The following is a 25483-nucleotide window of genomic DNA, read 5'->3' on the forward strand; positions in this document are numbered from 1 at the left end:
TGCATCCTCACAGAGATAATGTAGGGTCCTGAACCTGCTGAGCCGCAAAGGGAACTCTCAGCATCCTATTTCTTGTTTTTTTTTTACTTTATTGTCAAGGTTTTGTAATGTCCTGTTGTTTGGGGGCAAGGCAGATGGTCAGGTAACATTCCACATCGTAGACTAACATTTTAAAAGAGACATTTTCTAAAATATAGCTTTTATTGATAAATTGAATGCCATGCATTAATAAACACACTCTATGCTAATATTAGGAAAGTTTTGTTTTTGTTCTTGCTTTTTTAAAAAAGGGCATTTTATTTTGTTCTGATTTCTAGCCCTTCTAGAACACCTTCCCAGAATTAGCTAGTAAGTATTCTAGGAAGATCCCTTGGTCTAGATTTGTTTTTTTCTTTCTCACTAGAGATGTTTGTAATTAAATTCTATTACTCTGGAATCTTATTAGTGTCATTATTGAATGCTTTTCTGAAACTGCAGGCATTGTGGATACTCCCTTTCGAAGTAGTCCAGATGGTACATTTAAAGGGATGTGCATAATTTACAAAGGGTCATTTAGTGAAGCTTTATTTTAGAGTCCTCAAGGGGCAAGCTCTAATTACAACTTTGCCAGCTTTAAAATATTCACTAGTTTTCTTCCAATCAAACTTTCATGTCAATAGCATCTCATGTGAAATTCGTGTTTTTCAAATATCCCTGTCTTTTCTTAAAATTCAAAATTTAATTTTATTTCAGTATGCATTTAAAAGTTAACCAAGTAAACACACTGCTCCATATCACTAATTGATCGAGCTATACATTTATCTGTCTGTCTCTCTATTTATCTATCTCCCATATTATACCAGTTAGGCTTTGTTATTTTCGTCCTGGAAATCTGTGACCATAAGTTTTAGCTAGATTACTAGACACAGTTGTATTAAGAATCTTAGCTTAATGTATCATTTCAAGTGCAACACTTACTCCATCATACACTAAGACTTCCTGAATCTCAAGGCAAAGACACATATTTCAGACCATAAAGACTCACATCTTGATTGGACATGTCCCAGTAGGGTCTCTCTCCATACGACATCACTTCCCACATAACGATCCCGTAGCTCCATACATCACTTGCTGATGTGAATTTACGATAGGCAATTGCTTCTGGCGCAGTCCACCGGATAGGAATCTTGCCACCCTGTGAACATCCAAGCCCTCAGTTATCCCCCAAGTACACTGATGTGCCATTTTGGTTTCTGAATGTTGTTACAGTTTGCCAAGCAGGACAACAGCATTCCTGAGACAGCTTTCCAAACAATAACAAAAAGATGTGTGTATTCTAACTAAACTCTTCCAGGTTGCGATGGTTCTCACGTGTTCTCTTTAGTTGTGCGGAAGTAAACATCTTATCTGTTTAATTATTTTTTAAAAAAGTCTACCTATTACCTGATCTCTGCTTAAGGCAATACTGTAGGAGAGAGGATAGTTTAGGTTTTACAAAACACACATTATCCATGGCGTATGGCAATGGATGCACAGCTGACAGTAATTTTGACTCCTTGCTGGATTCTCTTACCCAGCAGCACAAAGGCAATGCTTAACATTGCTTCTGAAATCATGAACTAAGGAAGTTAAACATGAACGTTTCTCTACATTCCACTGTCACCCAACTCTTGCAGAGCATGAAAAACATGCCCAATGTAGCTAAACAATGGTACACAAAAGAGGCTCTTAGAGGACGTCAAAGAATTCCAGATGCTAAAGCCATTACTGACTTTAATGGAGTAAGGGAAGATTTTGATTATTATTTAATTTTAAAAAAGGATCTGCAGAAATGGTAAAATAATTGAAGATTACCCAAGGAAAGTTTAAAGGTCTCAAATGTCTCTGGTTTGATCATGCTTGTATGCAACGTATTTTGAAGGCAGTTTCGAATTTCTTAGGGTTCCATCTGGGGAAATCAATTCAATTTTAATTCAGACCCTTAAGCTCTTTGAGAGGACATCATTTCAAAGTTTCTTTGCTTTATTAGGACTACTAAACAGGGCAATAAATTGTCCTAGAAATTTCACAGGTTCACTGAAGCGTACTCTGCAGACCCAGTGCGTTACATTTATGCTTGTTCCACACATCTGGACATTTGTGCTGACTTCCACCTCCCGTAAATATTTGGCTAAGGTTTTATCTAGGTAAATGCATCATTCTAGAAGCTTCCTTTATCTTTCCTTTCTTCAACTACTGAAAAAGATAAGAAGTCTTTAGCATTGATAAAGATGTATTCTCTTTCCCAAATGAATGGACACAGAATTCAGAAGAGGATATGAGTCAGAATCAAATCTACAGCCAAAGAAACTGAACACTTCCACACTACTATCAAAAAAAAAAAAAAAAAAAAAAAAAGCCACAACCCCAAAGAACTACACAACAAAACAAAACAAGACAAAACAAAAAAACAACAAAACTATCACTTACTATTCCAGATGCACAATGGTGAGTATTAAAGGAGGAAAATGGCTGGCCTTCCTCATGTTGATTTTAACAAGTGTCAGCCTTAATGGCCAATAACTTTTATGATTCTGTGTTTATTCCATTAGTATCTTTTATTCAGATTATCCAGCTAAGATAGCATAGCCATTAACTGTATACTGATAACGCTTAACTGTGCCTTAATCCCAGCTTATCTACCAGTAGTAAAATGAAGGCCATTAGATACTGGGAAACCTTGCATAGTGTAAATGTTTAATAAATCCTGTGTATACATTCTCAGATTCGGTAGGTAGCCGACTAGAAACATAGTTCTGCCTTGTTTAAAAGAAGACTTTTTAAAAAAAGAATAAAAAGGAGCCAAGTAGAAAATCTAAAATAAACAGGAAGAAAGGACAAGGAAGGTAGATTAAGTGTGAAAAGATTCAATACTGACACTCTAGTTTGCGGCTTTGTAAAGTGGTCACATATCTAGAGGCTGTTTCAAAATCCCTCTTGGAAACACGACTTAAAAATGGACACATGGCTGTGAAGAGGCTCTGAAGGATGAGGAACATATAAAAATCACAAAAGGCTTAAGCACCAATGCGAGAGGAATAGTTTCATCAGCGTCAAAACCCAGAGGTCACCAAGTCTCCTTACCCTGGTAGTATAAGCGGCTTCTGGATCATCCTCCAGCACCCGGGACATGCCGAAATCAGACACTTTGCAGACCAAGTTGCTATTGACTAGAATGTTCCGTGCAGCCAGGTCTCGATGCACGTAGCTCATATCCGATAAATACTTCATCCCGGACCCAATGCCACGAAGCATGCCCACCAGCTGAATGACCGTAAACCTGCCATCATTCTTCTGCAGAGGAAAAGGAGGTACAATCTCATTAGCATTAGGCCAAATTAATTTTCACCAAGCATTTATTACTTGGATCTTTTTTGCTATCTGTATCCGGTGTGCAATGAAACTCCAATATTATTTCCGGGCCTTTTTGACCAAAGTCACTAATTCACGAGCGGAGCACATCCGAGGAGTTGGGTTTGCTTCCTGCGATGGATGGAAATTATCCAACTGTAATGAACCTATGGCTCCAACAGCCCCACGATCCAAGAATAAATCAAATGCAACCCACCTTGAACGTGGGCTATCGAATAGCTTTTAAAAAGCACATCATTCTCTATTTCTCCTCTTCTTCCTTCACCCCAGTAAAAAAGCCCAAGGATACAACCAAAAGGAGTCTTGTCAGAGTTTTCTCAATACCAACAGTCTCGGGTTTGAGTAGTCACGTACCCTGAGGAATGCGTCCAAGGAGCCGTTCTCCATGTACTCTGTTATGATCATTACTGGTTTACCTAGAGTTTTCAGAAAGAAAAACACAGACCCTTGATGAGCACTGCAGTTAATGAGATAAAAATGGGCTGTGCACAATTTTCCTGCCAAGACACCTGTCTTGTGCGATCTAATTTAATTAAAACAAGCCAAGCTTATGCCTCAGCTGTGGGGAGCGAGGAATGAAATATTAAAAGGATGAGTTAGGTTTAAATTCCATCTGGAAGGTTAACCCTTTGGGTGGCTTCTGGACAAGGTCTTTAACTAAAGTGGCCTCGGGTATCCAGGGAGAAAGCGAAGGGGTGTTTGTTCTATGAAGCAAATGGAGAAGATGAATGGGCAGGCCCATTGAAAGAAAAAAAAAAACCAAAACTTTAGGATAATTAATTAATTTTGTCCCCAGAAGAGCCACTTGTGTAATGCTAGAGGAATCAATGAACAGAGAAACTTCTTTTTTCCTTTTTTTAACCTAATTTAGAGAAACGCACATTTCCTGGAGCAGTAGCTGCATGCTGGCTACTTCATTACCCAGACACAGACACATCTTAAAGCTCAAGTACAAATATTAACCCTCCCCCCCACCCCAGGTCATGAGCTACATCCCTTCTTTTCCCCTTTCCTATCGATAAAAAAAAATAAAAAATAAAAAATTATCAATAAAAAAAAAGTCTATTTGCTTCCTTAAGCTGCCAACCTCAGCAGCAGCAACGACAAATACAAAGATGACAGAAAAGGGTCAATTTTAATTTACAGACAGCAATTTTTACTCAGTAATAGAACATTTTAGCACCCTATCCCCTCTTTTCAGAAAAGACATCAAAATGATTTTAAGGTTTAGGGGAAACACTTTCATTTGACTTTAGTTTTCTTCCTGAGGACCTTAGGACATAAGCTTCATGCTTGAGTTTCTTAATCCCTGGCAATGGTGTCAAGGTCTGAAACTCCTTCTTTCTAAAGGGAATCTGTGGGAGTGGGGTGGGGGTAGAGTGTAACGGAGGCAAGGATTAAAGCAAAGAGAACGTAAAAGAGTCTCTGGGAGGAAAAGAAAATTTTCGTTTGATAAGTAAAAAAATATTTATTGCTAATTTTGTGGACTGTTTAGACTTGGACACCCAGTCAGGAAAGTGGGACGAGATGGGTCACTGCTGAGAAGTCCCCATACTTTTTTTGGGGGGGGTCTTTTTAGGGCTGCACCTGAGGCATATGGAGGTTCCCAGGCTAGGGGTCGAATCAGAGCTACGGCTGCTGGCCTACACCACAGCCACAGCAACGCCAGATCCGAGCTGTCTTCGACTTACACTGTAGCTCACTGCAACACCAGATCCTTAACCCACTGAGTGAGTCCAGGGATGGAACCTGCGTCCTCATGAATGCTAGTCAGATTCGTTTCCTCTTAGTCATGATGGGAACTCCAAGCCCCATAATTATTCAAAAACCAATTCATTTCCCACATAGAGCCCCTTTCAGATCAGCCTCTGATCTGGTGTGGGGAAAGGAAAAATGTCTTCATTTCGGAGGCAACATTCTGGAAAAGCAGAAGCTTCTAATTTCAATGAAGTCCCATCTATCAATTTGGTTTCTGGTTATGCATTTGCTATCATTCCTAAGAAGTCTTTCTTAGGCAAGCATATGGGATGAGAAAACAACACCATGGACTGTTCATATTTAAGTGATGAATGAAAGCAGACAGAAAGGACAGGAGTCTTGGTGTGGACCAAAGGATGAGTTAAACCACTTCTGATCTCCTTCCCCTCGGTTCCAGGGAGAGGTCCTAGTACACGTTCCTATCAATATAAATAGGAGGCTCTTAAGTCATCAGATTCATTTGCCCTCTACATCTGTGACCACACAGAACAAATGTGTCTAAATGAGTTTTAATGAACCTGTCTTAATCAAAAGATACTTCGTCAACGGATGATAAGGGGTGATTCTCTTGGTGGTGCATTAACACCTACCTCTGTTTCACCAGATCCCCCTGGAAAGGTGGGGAAGGAAGCAGAAGATGTAAAAGGGTCATGGAGAAAATTTACAGTCTCCCTGTCCATTGGCAAAGTTACTTAAGGAACTGCTGGTCATGAATTCAGACCCCCCCATGGCCTCACACCTCCCTCGTCCCACTATAGGTATCATCTTCACAATTTTTCTACCTTCCTTTTTCTGGTTATGAAAAATATCCATTCGTTAGAATCTTTCTGAGCTCTACACGAGACATAAAGAGGACTCTTTCCATAGGCAGAGGGGCTAATAAAACGGGTGCAGGCTGGGTTCCCGGCAGAGGCCAGTCCTTCTCAGGAACAGACAAGGATGCCATGGGGAGGGGAAGGGTAGGAGAAGGGGACAGCTCCTCTGGTGGAAATTTTAAATCATTTTAATTCAGTGACAACTGCATTATGCAAATGCATCCAGTCGTTTATAGCAGTTACAGCTGTAATGGCTACAGGTTTTAGAGGCGCGGTGAGACCTGAACACAAAGATCCCCTGTTTCTTCTCTCTTCTGCAGAGGTGCTACGAAAATCACTGTCTACCCCAGGAAAAACACCCCACACTGAACAGAGCCTCCTTTTGAGAAAATGGGCCTGCAGAAGTATTTAAAGGGAATGTTATCTTTTAATTAAAGTAGTGAAGGGCTCTGGGCAGCCCCCAAGGCCACAGGCAACAGAAAAAAATATCCTGTCTGTAAAACTAATCTTAAAAAGCCAATAGAGCTATTCTATGCTAATTATAGCCTTCACCTGAGGTGGAAAATTATATACCCTAAGCATCAAGTTTCCTTCTTTAAAGGAATCTGAAGATGGAGAAAGATGTCCTTCTTAAGACATAATAATGCCAGTGAATACTGCATTGTTGTTGTTTTTAATTTGCTAAATAAGCATTATGCCACACATGCTAAATACTGCCTCTGAAATAACCTTGTTAGGCAAGTTCTATTTTCATCTCTCTGTTTTGCAGATGAGAAACCAAGAGCTTGAGCTACTAGTCAAGACCTCCCAGTAATTGACTAGCAGTAGATGATCTGCAAATCCTTGGTCACTAGGCCAAAGGTTATCAGAACGTAGTCCCCGGAACTCCAGCTTGTTTGAGCTTGAACTCTTTAGAAAGGGGAACTCATGGGTCCCCACTCACTGAATCAAATCTGTGAGGATGAGGTCCAGCAAAGTGTTTTCATGAGTTTTCCAGAATTATGATGTATGTTTAAGTTTGAGGACATCTAAATTAGTGTATTCTTGCTCTGTTTTTTTAGTAATCTGTTTTCTCTGCTTAGAGTCTGTACCTTTGTGTCTTACTGCCACCCCCACCCAGACCTAATGCCCATAGTTTACTCTTCGAACCGTATCCACTTCACCCACTGCAGCAGCCACTCTGCACCCATTGATGGAAGCCAATTTTCACAGGCACTGGGAATCAAATTAAATGGCACTTTGTCCTTCCTGGAGACACAGCCCCAGGCTTACAAGATCTCTGACTTGTAGCAACTGTGGTAGGTACCACGGCTCCTGGAACAGAGCCACCTTCAATAGTAACCATTTCAGCTGCCTGGTCCACATGCCACTTTATAAGTTGCTCTTAGCCAGCCTTACAGATGTATTCAGGGTTTGCTTCGCAAAATGTGCCTGTTGAGCTCTGTCGTATTTTAACTGAAGCATGGTTCACGGGCTCAGCGACCGCTAATGGACTAAAAAAGGAAGGTTCACCCAGGTGTTACTGTAAATAGGTGCTGAACGGCAACTGCCATAAATCAGGCAGAGCAGACAAGCAAATCCCCCAAATATAACAGATTCCCAAGATTCGCTCCCTGCATCTGGAACTGAAGCTTTGAGCACAAGGTGCGGCGAGGTTTTGTTGTGTTTTATATGAAAAGTACTTAAAATTTATTTTGCTTACCATCTGCTTGAGCCTACCCTGTGACAATCAGTTTGGTCTAGCAAAGATATGAAAGATGGCAAGGCATACCCCAAATCAGCAATACTAATTTCCCTAAAATCTCACACAAGCTGCCTTGGAAATAGGGTATCAGCCTAAACCAGAGACTCATTTAGAGCTGACTACAAGATTAATGACTTGTCCTGCACTGATTTCCTCCTATTAGCAATCAGTGGGTCTGCTCCATCTGTCATTTTCCTGGAAAGAAAATGTGTGTTTAATTTGCCAGTAACTCCTCACTCGGCTCTGTCAAGGGGGTGACCCACTTACATTTGGTGACGACGCCTTCCAAGTGAATGATATTGGGGTGGTCGAACTGTCCCATGATGCTGGCCTCACTCAGGAAGTCCCTCCTCTGTTTGTCTGTATAACCAGCTTTCAGCGTCTTGATAGCCACATAAATTTCTCTTTTGCCAGGCACTTTGAGACGCCCACTGCATACTTCACCAAATTCACCTTTGGGAGAGGCAAAGAATCAACTCTGAACCAGAAACATAGTCGAGGTGGAAAAAGAATTGCTCATAGCTACCCTTTGTTGAGTGCTTGTTCCATGCCCGGCCCTGCGCTGGTGTTTTCCTCAGATCAAGGAAATTTCACGTCCATAGCTATTTACATATACACATACACACAATCTGGTCCTATGCGTTTATATAATCCACACGTATATATTTAATACCCACAGTGACAACAGGCTTCTAGACACTCAGACACGTACCAACTCCGATGACTTTTTCGATCTTAATGCAGGATGCGTCGATTTCTTTGGCAAATTCTCGAACTGCTTGATTGGGATCTTCGTAGGTAAAGGGGTCCACGTAAGTTCTAACACCTAAGTGATAAACATGCAATAGGGTGACTGAACATTTCTCAGGAACCACTAGTAAACGGAAGTTGGGTCTAAAAGTATTTCGCACAGAAGAGGTTTTCTTAGCAGGAGAAGAGTACTTGGCGTAGACACAGGCAGAGGCTTGAATTCTTGCTCTGGGTTGCGTTAGGGAGTAAACGAAGAACTGCGAGCCACTTAAGAGGCCCCTAACCCTACTGAGTTCCAGGAATGTCTTCACACTGCAAGGATGAAATTTTAAAAACAAGCTACCCCACAGAGGAAAAGAGAGTCTCTATAAGGAAAGGTGGAATGTGGAGCGTGTTAGCTAAACAGTGTTGTCCCCGTCAGCTGCATCCTACACACCATCCCCAGCTATCTTATCTTCCCTTAGGGAAGATAACAGACACTTTCTCAAATGACCCTGTTACAGGGTGTCACCTTTTGCCCCATATCTGGACCAACAATTAATAAACAATGATTAAACCTGAGTTAAATGGACCAGAGGGATAATCGCTGCGAGTTGATTTTGAAGCAGGCGATAGATGAGTCCCAGGCTGGGCAACTGTCATCTGTTCCCTGTGGACAGATAACTTCAAGATAAAGGCTGCATCCCACTTGGATAAAAGATAGAGACCATCTATTTCTCATTTTTGAGGTCAAGGAGACCCCCAGAACTACACACTCGCAGAAAGCTTCCTCGGGGGGGGGGGGGGTCAGAGAAAGGAGGGGCACCAGAAAATAGTACATCCTGTCAACTTCCCAGAGACCCTTGTGCTCAAATCCATCCTGAGGGCAGGGCCCTGAGTCAAGCCAAAGGCAGATGAAGCGAGATGAGATGATGGGCCAGAGGGAGTCTGGAGGAACTGCCCCCATAGAAGTGATTTAAACAACCTTCAGAGCACGTGTTGCTCTCTTCCTCTCTTGCTTTTTCTCTGCGTCTTTCTCTCTCCCTTTCCACTCCCTACCACCAGCCTGCCCCATGCCTGTATTTTCTCCACACTTCTCTTCTCTCCTAATAAACACTTATTTGTCTCACTGCCCTCAGTCTCTTTGCCAAATTCTTTCTCCAAAGGCACAAAGTTCTGCGGACTTACATCAAGGGGCTAGGGTTCAGCATTCTCACCCGAAAACAATTTGCAAATGCACAGTCTGTCTTGGATTGCCACTTTCCTTGTTTTAGAAAGAAGGCGCTGTAAGCACAGACAAGGAATTTCACGTGGAAGCTTCAACTGAAGAAAAGGTTGTAACTGAATTGTGAGTGGTTTGAATACCAGGAAGGGTGATTCGGCCACACCTCACAGTTCCTGGTAAACTGAATTCAGAATGTGAGCTCCGAGGTAGTCAGTCTGAGATGTCTGGGACAAGAGGCATTAGTAATTGCTGGGAACTTTCCACTGGCATTCACACCTTGCCTTTCCCTGCTAGAGTTCCTGAGGCTTGACGGGGGGCGGGAGCCAGGCCCCCCCCCTCCCGTCCCCGAAAGGTGCAGGATACCGGCTAGCTTTTGAATTTGGACTTTGATTTTCCAAGGCTGTCTGTTTTGTCCTCATCTCAAAAAAAAAAAATACATCACTTTCCGTTTTAAAAAATATACACCACATACAGATGAGAAAGTGTGCTTTTTAAGAAAGGACACTTGAGATGAACAAATGGAAAACTATCAGACACTCCATGTCCCTTTGTCACTTTTTATGCTCTAGCCAAGACAATCTGCCTTAAGATAATTCTTCCTGCTCTTCTACCTCCTGTGCTAATTGTAGGGGAACTATTAGCCGCTTGTTGCTATTTAAATGCAAAACGAGCTAAAATTAAATACAATTTGAAATTCACTTCCTTATTCACACTAGCTACTTCTCAAGTTTTCAAGGTGCTTTACGCTACTGGCTGATGCATTGGATGGCGGTGCAGTAAAAGAACACTGCCATCATCTTAGGAAGTTCTAGGGGACGGTACTCCCGGAGAGTCATCAACCACTGTTCATTTGAGTCTTCTACTTTGCTCTAGTCATTCAGAGCCAATTCTCCGAATGTAATTTTTGCCCCCCCTTTGAAACATCAGAATAACTAAAATTCACTAACAAAATCTTGCCAATCCTGAATTCCACAGCACATACTCTGTGATGTGTTCAATTCCTTATTCTATTTGTCTCCAAATATTTTACTTTATAATATGGGAACAATTGCTACCTGTTAAATCTCGCCACCCGGCTACATAAATGAGCCAGCTAGACCAGTGCCTTTTCAGGGTGGAGGATAAAAGAAAAGAAAAGAAACATCTAAGGAAATTCCCCAACCTCCTCCACCTTTAAATAACACCAGTCACCTATTTTAGTTTGTTACTTTGAAGCACATTATTTAGATAATTCCATGAAAGGAATATAATCTTAACAGCTACAGGTATATTAGTTAGACATTTATAAACGGAAAACATGAGACATGCGCTAAATATAAAATCCAATATATAAAATATAAAATCAAAAATCCAATATAAAAAATTAACCCAATTTTCTGTACCTTGATTCAAATGTTTCTCTTCATCTGCTTCTTGCTTTGCTTTACTGTATTTACTTCGTCTATTAAAAGGTTAAAGAAAAAAAAGCAAGATTTTAAAAACATGTAAGCCACAATATTTCAAAAGCTCTAAGCCACAATTCTTTGCTACCAGAGAAATATATTATGCACATTTCACAGATAAGAAAACTGAGGTTTACGTGAGGTAAATAACTTCTCACCGTGGTATTAAGCAATGGTTTTAAAGACAGAATCCAGAGTCTCTGCTCTTAACCACAATACTAACCTGAGGTGACAAAGCAAATATTTTATAATAGAATTAGAATTTATTATATTTTTATAATATTGAAGAGAACTATAGAACTAGATAGATTTATTATGAGTTTACTGGATAATTTCCCCATATATATATTCTGAATTAAAATAAGTTTTCCTGGGTGCCTTCTGCATACATCAAAGGCAATAAGTACATGATAAGTAATAGTAAGCCCTGTTGCTTTCACCACAACCACTACCACACAAAAATTCATTATCATATTATATGATATTCTTAAAGCAATAATTCTGTGGTTATTGGTTTCAGCTGCTGCATACAAATTCCTAAATTATTAATGACAATTTAAAAGGTAGATATCTGCTATTTAGTAGATAACATTCCTTAAGAGTTTGTGGGAAAAAAAAACTTGCAAGAGTAACGATAAATTTCTATTTGTAGCCTAATTGTTTTTTCCAAAAAATGGTATATGGTCTTCTGGTTGGCCTTTTGCCCTCAGTGGCCTATAGGCATGAGATTCGGCTTGGTTATAAAAATCTTAGGCAAAAGAAATCTTTCAAATCAGAGCTATAGCTTCCGGCCTATGCCACAGCCACAGCAATTCAGGATCTGAGCTCCATCTGGGACCTACACCACAACCTGCAAAAGGCAGCACCAGATCCTTAACCTCTGAGCAAGGCCAGGGATCGAACCCGAATCCTCATGGATACTAATCAGGTTGTTATCGGGCTGAGCCACAACGGGAACTCCAAGAAATCTTGAATATATACAAAGCTTGAATCAGTAGTCTTGATATGTTTATATATACACACACACTCTTCATGTGTATGTATGTAGATACATTTATTAAATAAATTGGAACATCAATTCAGTTGATCTTAGAGCTCTCTCTTATTCACCAAGACCATATGAGTGAATAAAATGTGCACATTTGTGTTTCTGTCAAAAATGTCAGGTTTACATTGCCATTTAGAATCATCTTGCAATATTTTTTTTTTTAATTTTTTTTTATTTTCCCACTGTACAGCAAGGAGGTCAGGTTATCCTTACATGTATACATCTTGCAATATTCTTAGAGCCTTAAAGACAAGGTAAGTCTCTTACATAAGAGGAAACTGAGGCTCTGTGATGACAGAAGACTGCCTGATGGCCACAGTGGGTCCCAGCAGGGTGGTCTGTCAGAACCTGGTACCCCGAACCCCTGTGCTTTGAAAAAGTGGAGACGGATGTCCCCCCTGAAGGACAGGATGATGGGGAGGGAGGAGAAGGGTGCGCACCGTGCCACCAAGGTGACGTGTGCCAGCTCCTCACCCACATTCCTCTCCTAACTGCCAGCAGTCCGGGAGCCAGCTCCGCAATCAGACCCTGGGAGCCTACAGATGTTCCTCGGTGTGTCTGATTCCCTTGCGAGTGATTATACCTTGCGCTCTCCCACTGCATTTAACTTTTCAAAGTGCTCTCCTCACACATATTATCTCCTCCTCTCACTGTTTGCAAAGCAGGAACCAGCTTAGTCAACAGAGACCTCAGTTACTAGAATTCACTTCAAAGTGCGTGCGTGCAATTCAGTCCCAAGTAAGAGCTGGCGTTTTTCCTTCCCCTTGAACTTTTCAAAGCGCCTTCACGTCACAGCTTCTCAACAACCGTATGAAAGCAATCGGGCAGACAGACACATGCTCAGTCCCACTGGACAGAGAAAGAAATGGAGGCAGGGGGTAAGTGCTTCTCCCATGACCCTCTTAGAAAGTATAGGAAGCGTGTGTCTGCCCCGTGCAGCTCACAACCTCACGTGCCTCTCACAGCAGAGATGAAGTTATATGATGATATCTAGTGAAATTATAAATGACAGCACAGTTTATATTTATTGATTTATTTTTGTCTTTTGTCTCTTTGGGGCCACACCTGTGGCATATGGAGGTTCCCAGACTAGGGGTCTAATCGGAGCTACAGCTGCCAGCCTCTGCCACAGCTACAGCAATGCCAGATCCTTAATCCACTGAGTGAGGCCAGGGATCGAACCCGCAACCTCATGGTTGCTAGTTGGATTCGTTTCCACTGCACCAGGATGGGAACTCCACATTTTATATTAATAAATCTGCTTCGACTGGATTCCACTTGCTCTCCAAATCCATTTCTTCATCAAAGAAACTAAACAGGTCTAAACACCCTGGACCAAACGCTTGTATGAAAGATCTAGTTCCCTCCCAAATACCGCCCCCCACCCCCCCCTTAAAGGAAATACAAGAGTGTTAGGTCAGGGACTATGAAAACAGCACTTTATGTCAGGGAAACGCGTGGCTAGGTCCCAAGGGTGTGAAAGGGTCTTGCCAGCCCGAGAGATTGTATCTTATCAGAGCTCCTAAAAGCATTATCTAAAATTACAAGTCTATCTTTTAAACCACTTTAGATCTCGACTACTGATGTGAATTCTTTCCTTTAAAGAAGAAAGAAAAAAAAATGCATAGAGAGGAGCAGTTTTTGTATGAACTTAAATTGCCGGTGAGTTCGTCAAAAACTGGTAGATACCAAAAGACAGAAGTGGCCTCAAAGGGCCTGGAGTGCCCTTATCCGTTTCACATCAGCGCATTTATTAAACATGTGCCAAGCCAGAGGAAAGGCAAAATGGCAGGGGTCATTAATTACACGGCTGACACGCCCATCCCCTGTCTCAGACTTCTCAAAGTAGAAGGAGGAAGTAAATTAGAGGAGAAGGTGTATTTCTAAAGAAACATTTTTCCTTGGACTGTAGCTGGGAGGAGAAGACCCCGGTAGAGTCCAGAGAAATGCTGACAAAGAAGCACAAGGATTACTGGGCAGAGGCTAATTGCAGCCTATTAGCTACTTAATAATACCTTGAAAACGAAAAAGGCCCGAGTCCGGCTCTACCTTTGTCACCTGACAACCCTTCCCCCTTTGACTCAGGGTAGGACAATATGTCCCTTATTGTCCAGCAGAGAGAAAGTCATGGAAGCTGATTATTGGGTCAGGAAACCACACAGCCTAAAAAAGAGTGTTAAGTCTAAAATGACATCCGAGGCAGATCACCTGAATGACAGAAGGAAGGCTTTGTGGGAGATTTTCTAATTGTCGAGACGTGGGCAAGCTGATTAAAAAAAGGAAAGGAGGGGAGTGGTTTGTGAGTGAATGCTCCAGAAGGAAATACAGAACTTTTCAACTGCAGGAGTTGGAGCAAAGAACCTCCACTGCAGGGGAAACTTTGAAAGCTTGTGACTTAAGCCCAAGGAGGCAGGATCAGGGTATTAACAGACAATGCTGAGGCTCAGCAGGAGCCCCCAGTGCCCTCCCAGAACCTTGACTTGCCCATAAAACAAACAAAATAGCGGAGAGAAGCATGGCAGGGGCCCGGCATAAACCCCACTTTTATGAAACCACTGACTTCCCTGATCAAGCGGATGGATGTGATGGATGCACTTCACTGTTCCAAAACTAATTAGCAAAAGGTAAGTACTTTATTCAGCTAAAGTGTGGATTAAAGAAGATAAAGCAATATATTAAGAAGCACAGCTCCAGGAGGACCCTTTCCAGCATTTAACGGCAGCATCCATGAAGATTCATCGAAGCCATCCTTCTTTTTCCCCTTCCTTAAGCTGTCGCTGTACTCGCACCAAATGATGGCTACACACTCCTCACGAGCAACCTTTTGAAATGGGTGGAACTGAACCGTACAATTGCACACAAGTTGTTTAGAAATGTTCCTGCGGCACCATCTGCCCCCTGATTGTATGAATTTACATGGCTTCATCAGAGCCAATTTAGGCTACCATTTAAGTGTATTCATTCTTATGTGATCATAATATTCCAATTAGGACCCCAGGGAAGATAGATATACACTGAATGGTAACCATTTTCCGCATTATGGGAACAGCTTCAGCTCCAAAGTGGAAAATCTTAACCTTCAAAAGAAGACAAACCAACTTGCAAAGTCTGACTTTATAGCATGTGTGACATTGCACATTAAATCAGGGGTCACAAATGGTACCAACATAACGGATGAGACTCTTGAAATTTTGGTTCGTTACAACGGTCAACATTAACTCTTGACATAGGTTAATTTTTTTTTTTTTTTTCCAGTTCAAAAGACATTAAAATGATCTATGCCAGTAGAGAAAGTCAGGAAAGAAGGACTCCTGTCCTGATCAGGCAACTAATTAGCTGTGGGACCTTCGTATAGTTAACTGTTCGATCTTTTCTCCAGGCTTTAAGTACCTAACATGTAAGATGCCAGTAGCTTTCTAACCTGAGCCATCTGTGCACCTCCTTCACATATTCTGCCATAGCCATTTCACTTTTTTCTTAAAATCAATTCCCTCCTTTCTCTTTCATTCAAGGAAAAGGGATAGTCTATAACCCTAACATAAATGGAAAACCAGCAGCGTCGGCAATCAACAGAAGGCCAGTATAAAAGCCACCTATGGTTGGTTATCAGGCAACACTTGTCTCTGATCACCCAACTGTCCTTTAGCAAAGAGAGATTCATCTCACGTTCTAGACTTCTTAAAAGTATTTCTCACTCATAATGAACAATAAAATACGGAGTTCCCATCGTGGCGCAGTGGTTGGCGAATCCAACTAGGAACCATGAGGTTGCGGGTTCGATCCCTGCCCTTGCTCAGTGGGTTAATGATCTGGCGTTGCCGTGAGCTGTGGTGTAGGTCGCAGACGCGGCTCGGATCCTGCGTTGCTGTGGCTCTGGCGTAGGCCGGTGGCTACAGCTCCGATTCGACCCCTAGCCTGGGAACCTCCACATGCCGCGGGAGCGGCCCAAGAAATGGCAAAAAGACAAAAAAAAAAAAAAAAAAAAAAAGACAAAATAAAATAAAATAAAATACTATCTGGGGAAGATCCGTAAGCTTAAAGCAACCTGAATTAAGACTATACCGGATGCATCTGGAGGTAAACTGATGAAATCATTAATATAAAAGTAACGGGGGGGGGCTGCTGTCAAAGGAATGTAACACCATCCATCATGGGTATCATTAGTCCTAAGGTTGTGACCTTCTCGTTGCATTTTATGATGTCACTGTTAACAGTCCTTTCAAAAATCACTGTTAAAAGCAATCATGTGGTTACACAGGGAGGATCCCAATTGTTTACCTACAGGAGTTTAAGAAAATGGCATCATGTTCCCAAGAGAATGTGCATATGGAGTCTGGGAGATTTCTAGGGACAACATCACAGAAATATAAGGAGGGCTGCACCTAAACAACGCAGATGGCAGGTACAATTATGCGCTCTGAAAAGCCGACAGAATCCTTAAATTATAACTTAAGTGACAAGTAATGAGGAAGACACTAATCACAGATGCTCAGAAAAATGTAAGTTAATTTCCTCAATGTAATGTGGGTGGTATAAACATATGCGGTATCTAAGTCAAGGTGTTCCGTATGCCAGTTTAAGTATATAATGAAATGTGTAAACTTAGAAGTTTGATTCTTGCCCTGAGGAACCGCCCCCCCCCCCAATGTTTACACTTTCAAGTTGGCCAAAATAAAAGAGTGGAATTTCTTATTGGGAAAATTAGAGATAATTCTGATTTGCCTAATGCTCAGGCTTCTCTGTATAAAGTAAATATAAGGAAACAAAGAAAACAACTGGTACTAAAAAAAAAAAAATTCTATGTGTATGTAATGGATGCTCAGTAGGGACCTGCTGTATAGCACAGGGACCAATACCCAATATTCTGTAATAACCTAATGGGAAAATAATCTGAAGAAGAACGGATGTGTGTATATGTACAACTGAATCACTATGTTGTACTGCAGAAATTATCACAATATTGTAAATCAATGAAACTTTCAAAAATGAAAAAGAAAATCTAGCAAGATACTAGCTGTGAGCTTGAAGCCATTTCCTTGTTCTTAAATGACAAATTAGCACCACACAGATTTTTCTTGGAGGTAATCGGAAGGGCTGAAACTTTCCTCTGTGTGTGGCTCTCTGTGCATCTACCTCTTAAAAAAAAAATCTGACATCGTCAGCAGTGTGGGAACTCACCCTATAAGGGGTCTGTGTCTGGCACCCTGCATTCTGCTGTCAGCTATCCTTGGCTCTGAGAGAGAAAAAGCAGCTGCATCATTTTCTGGGCTAACGTGTTTCATCCATTGCTTTCCTAGATGCTGGCTGCAGCCTGGCAAGGTGATGGCAGGGGTACCATTTACCATCTTTCATTTGTGCTCTCACTAAATGCATGGACCGGACTTTTGTCTGCACTCCCTGTTTCCTCTCTCCTCACCTGTTTCTGTCCCATTTAAGCACCCGCAGTGCACACGGCCTGCACACGGAGAAGAATCAGCTGAGTGTGCATCGGCCGCGGCAAAGCCTGTCAGCTACCTGGCTCCAGGCAGCCTTTCCATGACAGCTTTATGTCCGACACTAAAGAAGAATCAATAGGAGGCCATGAGGTTGACATTTCATTTTCTAAAAAGTGATCCATTGAGGACCAATCACCAAGCAGTGTTTATCAGCCTTGGGTAGTGACATTTTTTTTTTTTAAATGGGGGAGAAGGGACAGGAATCATCGCTGGGTAACTTGACAGGCTCAATTCTCTAAGGTGGGGACTCATAATTGGAAATCCGATCAATCCTGCCTTAAATAATAAAGTGATCAATAAAAGCAGAAAGGAAATTAAGTCATCAAGCTTATGAGGTTATTTTCTATAGCTACAGCTTTTAATAAACTTGTCTACCTGCATTACATTTTCATGTGCTTCTCTTTTTTTTGGTCAAAGAACAACATCTGAAAAAAAAAATAACGAGGTGGCTTATTTTTAATTACTTCTATCCCACTACTGTATTTAGGTCAACTTAAAATGCAAAAAACAAACAAGCAAAAGGTAGAGCTAAAGGAAAGCCAGACTGCAAGGAGAGAATGCTTCCAACCATATCTTGGTTGAGGATCATGATGAGACCCATTTTCTGTAAACAAGGTTCTCTCTTATGGTCCCCAGCATCCTCGGGTGCGGGATCTCAGTTAAATCTTTTTTTTGAGGTGAAGGTAATCATAATTTTGTTTTCTATTTTTAGACTGCTAAACATCTTGGTTTTCTAATGACCAAAGTTGGTTTATATATACGGTAAAAATTTCAAATGCAGAAATACGTGATAATGAAAAACAAAAGCCCATGTAATTTCTATATACGCTTCACCCGCTCAATCCTCCCCACTTTCAGATGGATGTTGACTAATACCGGTAGTTCTATGGGTTTGAGCCTGGTGTGTGTACAGACATAAAGTCAAATGGCAACGAACAAGAAAGAGGTCCATTTTAATCGACTTCTCAAATCAAAAGGAAGGCAAGGACTCTGGGAGTCACCGATTCTGCCCAGGGTAAGCTGAAGTTTCTGAAGCCTGAGGTATATTGTTATGCAGGATGCAGTGGGCATATCTAGATGCATGTCTGTATGTGTGTGTTACACCAAGAGAGGTGAGTGTTTGTAGTGGATTTAACTTCTTCAGGATGAAATTCACTGCTCTAATCAAACAGACTTGGCACCAAAAAGAACTAACAGGATGACAAATATGGGTGCCTACACGCTCTAAGGAGTTGTTCTTCACTGTGTGGGCAAAGTCCTGACTAATGTCTATGCCAGGACATTTTGGAGAGTGAGCGGAGAGACACGACATTAATAAATACAGGGGACAAGTGAAACCATCCAGGCAAACTAATAGATGGTCCTCACCCTTAGAATGTACCACAGAGTAAGAGAAAATCATGGTCATTTGCCCAAGCCAGTGGAAAGAGCCAGAGGCCACGTTGTGACATCGGCCAGATCACCCATGGGAGGGGTGGAGAGAGACAGGGCCACAGACAGTGGCCCAAGAGCCAGGCATGGCGTCTGGGGGTCTAGGCATATCCGTACCACAAAAACAATATAATGACCCTGGACAAGTCCTACCCCTATCTGAGTATCAATTTCCTCTTCCATGACATGCAAATATCTATATTTAAAAGGATCACTTCAACATCCCCAATTTCTGCTTTTTTCTTAAAAGCCTGGATACCATATGATATCACCTATATGTGGAATCTAAAATATAACACGAACCGATCTACAAAACAGAAATGGGCTTGTGGTTGTCAAAGGGGAGGAGGGTTGGATCAGGAGTTTGGGGTTACAGATGCAAATGCATAAACAACAAGGTTCTCTGGTATAACATAGGGAACGATATTCAGTATCCTGTGATAAACCATAACAGAAAAGAATAATATAAAAAGGATATACACACACATTTTATGTGTGTGTGTGTACCCAAATACCTTCGCTGTAGAGCAGAAATCAACACACTGTAAATCAACTATACTTCAATTAAAAAAAAAAATACACCTATGGAGTTCTTTTGTGGCACAACGGGTTAAGGAACTGGCATTATCACTGCAGTGACTTGGGTCACTGTTGTGGCTCCAGTTTGATCCCTGGCCCAGGAAATTCCACATGATGCAGCCCCCCCAACACACAAACCAACCAGATTGAAAAAAAAAAAAAAGTGCCACCTTGTAAAACAGTTGATGGTATGTGGGGAGAAGGTCTGAGAAGGGGAAGATTCCCATATGGGAGACAAGAAGGCCTAGATAGGGGCAGATGCTCAAGATGAGCAACAGCGCCCCCCGCTTCTTTCTTTCTTCCCCCCCGCCCCCCGCCCCGCCCAGGCCCTCATTCCTCTGGAGGCTCCAGACAGTGTTAACAGAAGATGGAATGAAGGAAAGGAAGAAAAACTGGGTCAAAAGAATATGCTGTCAAGCTATTTCTATTCTCTTGTCTAGATTGTTTTTCAAGTATCATATTTGATGGCAAACTCATAGAGTAAGTAACTATCATGGTTCATTTCCAAGAACCATGTCATTCTCACAAAGTGCTCAAAAGAGAGTCTCCAGAAAGGCTGATGGCCTCTCCGAAGGGAAGGGTGAGCACAGTGCCTACTTCCTGCTTTGTCACCAAGATCACATTGAAGCACCTACTGTGTGCCAGGTTATCTGCTTTGCTAATCCAAACTCTTTTATCAGTAATTCCTAGAGGCAGATCTTTTTTTTTTTTTTGGCTTTTTAGGGCCACACTGGTGGCATATGAAGTTCTCAGGCTAGGGGTTGAATCCCAGCCGGCTCTGTGACCTACACCATAGCTCATGGCAATGCTAGGTCCTTAACCCATTGAGTGAGGCCAGGGGTGGAATCTCATCCTCAGGGATAGTAGCCAGGTTCATTTCCGCTTGGCCACAAGGAGAACTCCCAAAGGCAGATATTTTATTATCCCTATTTTACCAAAAGGAAACGAAGTCTCAAAGAGGTGAAGTAACACAGCTCACAAAAGGCGGAGCTCAACTTTGAGGTCCAAGTTTTATATGGCCTTTTTTGGCCTTTGGCATTAAGTCCAGGTTGAAGAGAGGTCTAAATGTAACGCCTTACAGCTGAGGTTATCTAGAAGCTCCCACTGGCCCGGCTCTTAGGCTTAGTTTCCTGGAATGACTTGGTCTTTGCAGGGCACTTAGCTTTGAGGGCTGCCACCACAGGGTTAGGCAGCTCTCTTAGTGGGTATACGGAGATCAAAGCAGAGAGGACAGAGCTTGGGATGCAAATGATGTCCCTCTGATGCTAATCGAAAGCCACTGGGAAGGGGTGGGGGCAGTGAGTGACTTAAGTGCTTACCTCCTGCTGATGACAAAGGCGGCGATGAGAATGACCACCAGCACAACGCTGCCTGAGACGGAGACCAGCAGGACGGTGGAGTTGGCCCCATCTCCAATGATCCGGGAAGGCACTGGCAAAGAGAGTTACACAGCGTCACCTCGGGCAGAGTCCTACGAGCTAGAACTTCTAACTGTCACCCAAGTTTCAACTCTCTGAAACCATCTGAAATGCTCACAGCCTATTCTGCTCCTTATTAAGTATTCACACGACAGCGTTTTCTAAGATCGCCTTAAGGAGACAAAGGCATTCTTTTGATAATTAGGTGAAGAAGGCTCATAAATCCTATGGTAAACATTTCCACTCAGCGCTTTTTCGCTTCTTTTCTTTTCTATGCTCAGTCCATATTCTTACTTAAGTTCCTGATAAATTCCGCAGTGAGAAAGACTTCTGGAAATTTCAAAAAGAACAAGCAGTTGTGAATGATTCCCTGCCACAGCACCCTGCACCCTGCCTACTAATCAAACAAACAAACAACAACACTGTCTATTTTTGCCGGGCTCAACAGCCACTTCCTCCTTGAAGCCATCCGGGATACTCTCAAAGGCTATCGGAACCCCTTCAGATTTAATTCTAGAGTACTTCCCCCTTTTTAAAAAAGTTCTTATTTAATCATGTGTGAATAAAATTACTTTCTGGAACTGAGGTACAAAATTCTGCCCTACCATCTCCTTATTCAGTAGGCTCTATTTGGGTTTGTTAATTAAGGAGGGGAGATGTCTTGTGTAAATTGCTTATGCATAGCTAGGTTCTCTGCTAACATTTTGATTCAGCCATCCAGTTGGTCCAACTTACAGTGTTGAAAGACTGATGTGGTTGTCTAGAGTGGCAAAACAAACAAACAAACAAACAAACAAACACCTGACTTGACTTGATTTAAACAGATTCCTAGAAATAAACAGGAGAAAACAATAACAACACAATGGGTGCCTTCTTTAATCTTCCTAGGGAGAAAACTCCTAGCTTAATGTAAGATAGTTAGGCAACTTTCAATTAGTCAGTTGGGCAACCCCATTTTTCAGGGTTTACGGAAAGCTCAAAATAGGAGAAAAACAGATTTATATGAAACAACAGATCAGATACTATTATAAAAAAAGTTCTCTAAACAGCATGAGGGGTTGTAGACATTGGCTATCTTATTTTAAGCCAAATCCTTTGTGATAAAAATGTTTGCCTAACCAAAAATTTGGTATAGCTTCTTAGATTTGCCCTGGGTTGAAAAAAGAACCTCAGAACTCCTTACCTGTGTTAGTTGTGACCTCCAGGGGCTCGCTGAAGTCTCCATAGCCAGCTGCTGTCCTCGCTCGGACATGGAAAACATAGGACGTCAGAGGGTTCAGGCCTTTGATATCTGTGTTCCTGGCAGCTGTCCTGACGATTCGATAGCTTCGTTCGTTCTGATCCTACATTATGAGGGGGTACAAGTAAGGAAGGTGGCAAAATAAACCCTCTGCTTACTCCAGATACGACATTAAAGCAGCCAGGCCCGTCCACTCAGAGGTTGAAAGTAAATGGAGACTGATAAACTCTAAACTCTACCTTCGCTTCAATGTTAGAAGTACTAATGTTACTTAGGTGTTGAAAGAAATGTGCATATGATCACTATTGACACGGACCATGGCCGGATCTTCACCCATCATCTTCTCTGAAAAGAATATTAGATGATGGTTGGTGGCTTTTCTCACTCCACAACTAGCAATTTAACAGAAATAACTACTGTAAGACAGTTCCTTTTTTTTTTTTTTCTATTTTTTAGCTAGAAATTGTCAAAAATGTTGTAATCTGATTTCAATGAAAAAGAAAAATCCTTTCCCTGTTCTGCTTTTAATAAGGAAGCCAATAAATGATTATCTTTAAAAAGAAAGAGAAGACAATTGTTCATTTTCTAGACAACATTGAATGCAAATAGCTCTCTTCAGAATTCTATCCTTTAAAAGAGACAAGTTATTTGTAAAAATAATGTCTTTCTATAACTTTAAGAGGCTGAGGAATGTAATTTTCTTTCCCTGATTTTCTATTAAAAGTCATCAAAATCCACACCTTGATTCTGAATAGCAGTGATCTACTTAAACAGATCATTATTTCAACTTTTATGAGTCATTCTCCCTGATAGAAGGTTTATAGATTAGACCTTCGTAGCTATCTTGATTCTCATTACTAGCAAGAAAAAATATAGTTATAATAGACTATGATGTATTTTTCTCTTTTTTAAGATAAAATTCATAATTGGATTTGATTGGCAAGCTAAATGCATTTGGCGTTGAGACTCCCTAGTATTCCAGGATTTAAAATTGGCTGAAAACTGGAGAGAAAGGAGCGAAGGAAAGAGGGGAGAGAGGAAGGAGGGGCGTGGGGGAGGGAACAAAGGAGAAGAACCTTAATCATTCAAGTAATACCTTCTCATAATATTTGACTTCATATTCCAAGATCACACCATTGGGCCGATCAGGTTCCAGCCAAGCCAGGGCCACGCTGTATCTTGTAACTTCTTTAGCCTGGACCAAAGCAATGGAGGAGGGTGCTATTGGGAAACAAAAAGATATTTGACCTTATTTATTTATTTGCTTTTTTTTTAGGGTCTTACCTATAGCATATGGAAGTTCCCAGGCTAGGGGTTGAATTGGAGCTGCAGCTGCCAGCCACAGCCACAGCCACAGCCACATGGGATCCAAACCTCATCTGAGACCTACACGGCAGCTCTCGGCAATGCTGGATCCTTAACCCACTGAGCAAGGCCAGGGATTGAACCCACATCTTCATGGATACTAGTTGAGTTCATTTCTGCTGAGCCACAAAGGGAGCTCCAGACATTTTACTTTAGACAGGGACACACTTGATGGTACCAGCCAATCAGATCATCTTATTTTTGAAAACTGTGAAGGACTGTCGTGTCTTCCTCCAGGTCCCAGTTCTCTTCCCCGGTACAAAAATCATACCATTTTATAGTTCTCTCTCTCTGTCTCACACACACACACACACACACACACACACATACACAGAGTAAATGGTTTGTCTTACAAAGACAGTCGCTGAAGTAAAGTCTGGGAAGTCCACAGACCTACTCAGCCATGCTTCAGAAAAAGGTGTAGATAGAGCAAATGCTACCTGCTTTTTATTATTTGCAAGCCACGAAAGCCTTTGGAAAATCTCCTTTTAGGCTCAGAGAAACGGCACCTCACCCTACCTCCAGAGTATTAGGCACATCCTCTTACTGGTCTTTAATTTTATCCAAGCAAGAAGCTGTGCGACTCTTCTAAGGGCACTGTAGGGAATGCCGGAAGGCAAACAATTGACACACTTTCCAATATAAATAAAAGTACTGCTTAATTACTGTACGAGTTTCCAGTCTGAATAAAACCACGCAAATAACGAAGACACAAAGAAAGCCAAAGCTACGCTGGCCTCTCTGGACATATATGGCATTTTGCAACTATTTTACAAGAGTTGAAATACTGCTTTTGCTGGCTGGGGAGCAAACCTTCTTCTTTCCACCAAGAAAGACACACGAGCCATCGTCCACTGGATACGTTCTCAGAGCTGAGAAGGAGAAACGTATTTGAGATTTGTAAACTCAGGCTAACCCTTTCTCCTCCACTGTGGTGGTCACCTCTCCAGCCAGCTGTTATCAAGCTCTGCTGTGTGGGACACTGGCGCCAATGGGCCATCTCCAGGGAGAAGAGGGAATAGTCACGAAATGTGTCATCTTATCTGATAAAGCTGGTCTGCAGAACCCGAGATTAGGGGCCATCCTAAATTAAATGTGTATTTTTATTTGTCCTCAAATTGTGAATATACAGGAAGACAAATGTCAGGAATTGGCCACCGGGGAACACCAGAGCAGTGCTGGGACATCCTCTTCCCCAACACACACACACACACACACACACACACACACACACACAACTGCCAAACACTAACTTAGAGGGGAAAAAAAGTAAAATACATCACCCTTGGAAATGGAATGGGGCTAGCTTCAAACCCAGCTGACAGGTCAGCTGATGGCATGGGAAGCAACCAGACACATCAGTCACACAGGGACTCTTCCTGCTGCAGCCAATCCAGGAGAGGGTGCCTCTTGGAAGTAGGGTTAGGGGGCAACTGACAGCCTGGAATCTCTGCTGGGCTACCTGGACATGGTCTTTCTTTCACACACACACACACACACACACACACACACACACACACACACACACACACTCTCACACAGACTCTTCTATTAGGGGTGCCTGAGATGATTACACACACAAACACACACACACACTCTTCCCTCTTTGTCTCTGCCCTTCTTCCTCTACCCCCACTCCCAAAGCTATTCCAGATTGGATCTCAGGCATAAACACAAGTGAAAGATACAGTGGATACACATGCCCTCCTTCAAAGGCAACCCCAAGGTTAGTAAAACCAAACGGAATGAACAGAGCCACATGCAGCAGACATATGGAAGCCACTGAACATCTGCACAAAATGAA

General features: G+C 41.9%; 1 protein-coding gene across 4 annotated transcripts in view; it reads right to left on the reverse strand.

The window, feature by feature from the left end:
* EPHA4 (EPH receptor A4) overlaps positions 1-25483 on the reverse strand; it is a 151006-nt gene that overhangs the window by 14929 nt on the left and 110594 nt on the right. For all 4 annotated transcript variants that reach the window (XR_002338990.1, XR_002338991.1, XM_021074565.1 and 1 more), the window contains 9 exon segments: positions 23411-23535; positions 22258-22417; positions 20976-21087; positions 11044-11102; positions 8420-8533; positions 7975-8160; positions 3745-3806; positions 3103-3312; positions 1025-1174 (listed from right to left, as the gene is read on the reverse strand). Coding sequence is in view for 2 of the 4 variants with exons in the window: in XM_021074565.1 (XP_020930224.1) it covers positions 1025-1174; positions 3103-3312; positions 3745-3806; positions 7975-8160; positions 8420-8533; positions 11044-11102; positions 20976-21087; positions 22258-22417; positions 23411-23535 (1178 nt within the window). In the remaining 2 variants the exon portion in view is untranslated.

The sequence above is a fragment of the Sus scrofa genome, chromosome 15 (genome assembly GCF_000003025.6).
Source record: "Sus scrofa isolate TJ Tabasco breed Duroc chromosome 15, Sscrofa11.1, whole genome shotgun sequence".
In the NCBI taxonomy this organism is placed as follows: Eukaryota; Metazoa; Chordata; class Mammalia; order Artiodactyla; family Suidae; genus Sus; species Sus scrofa.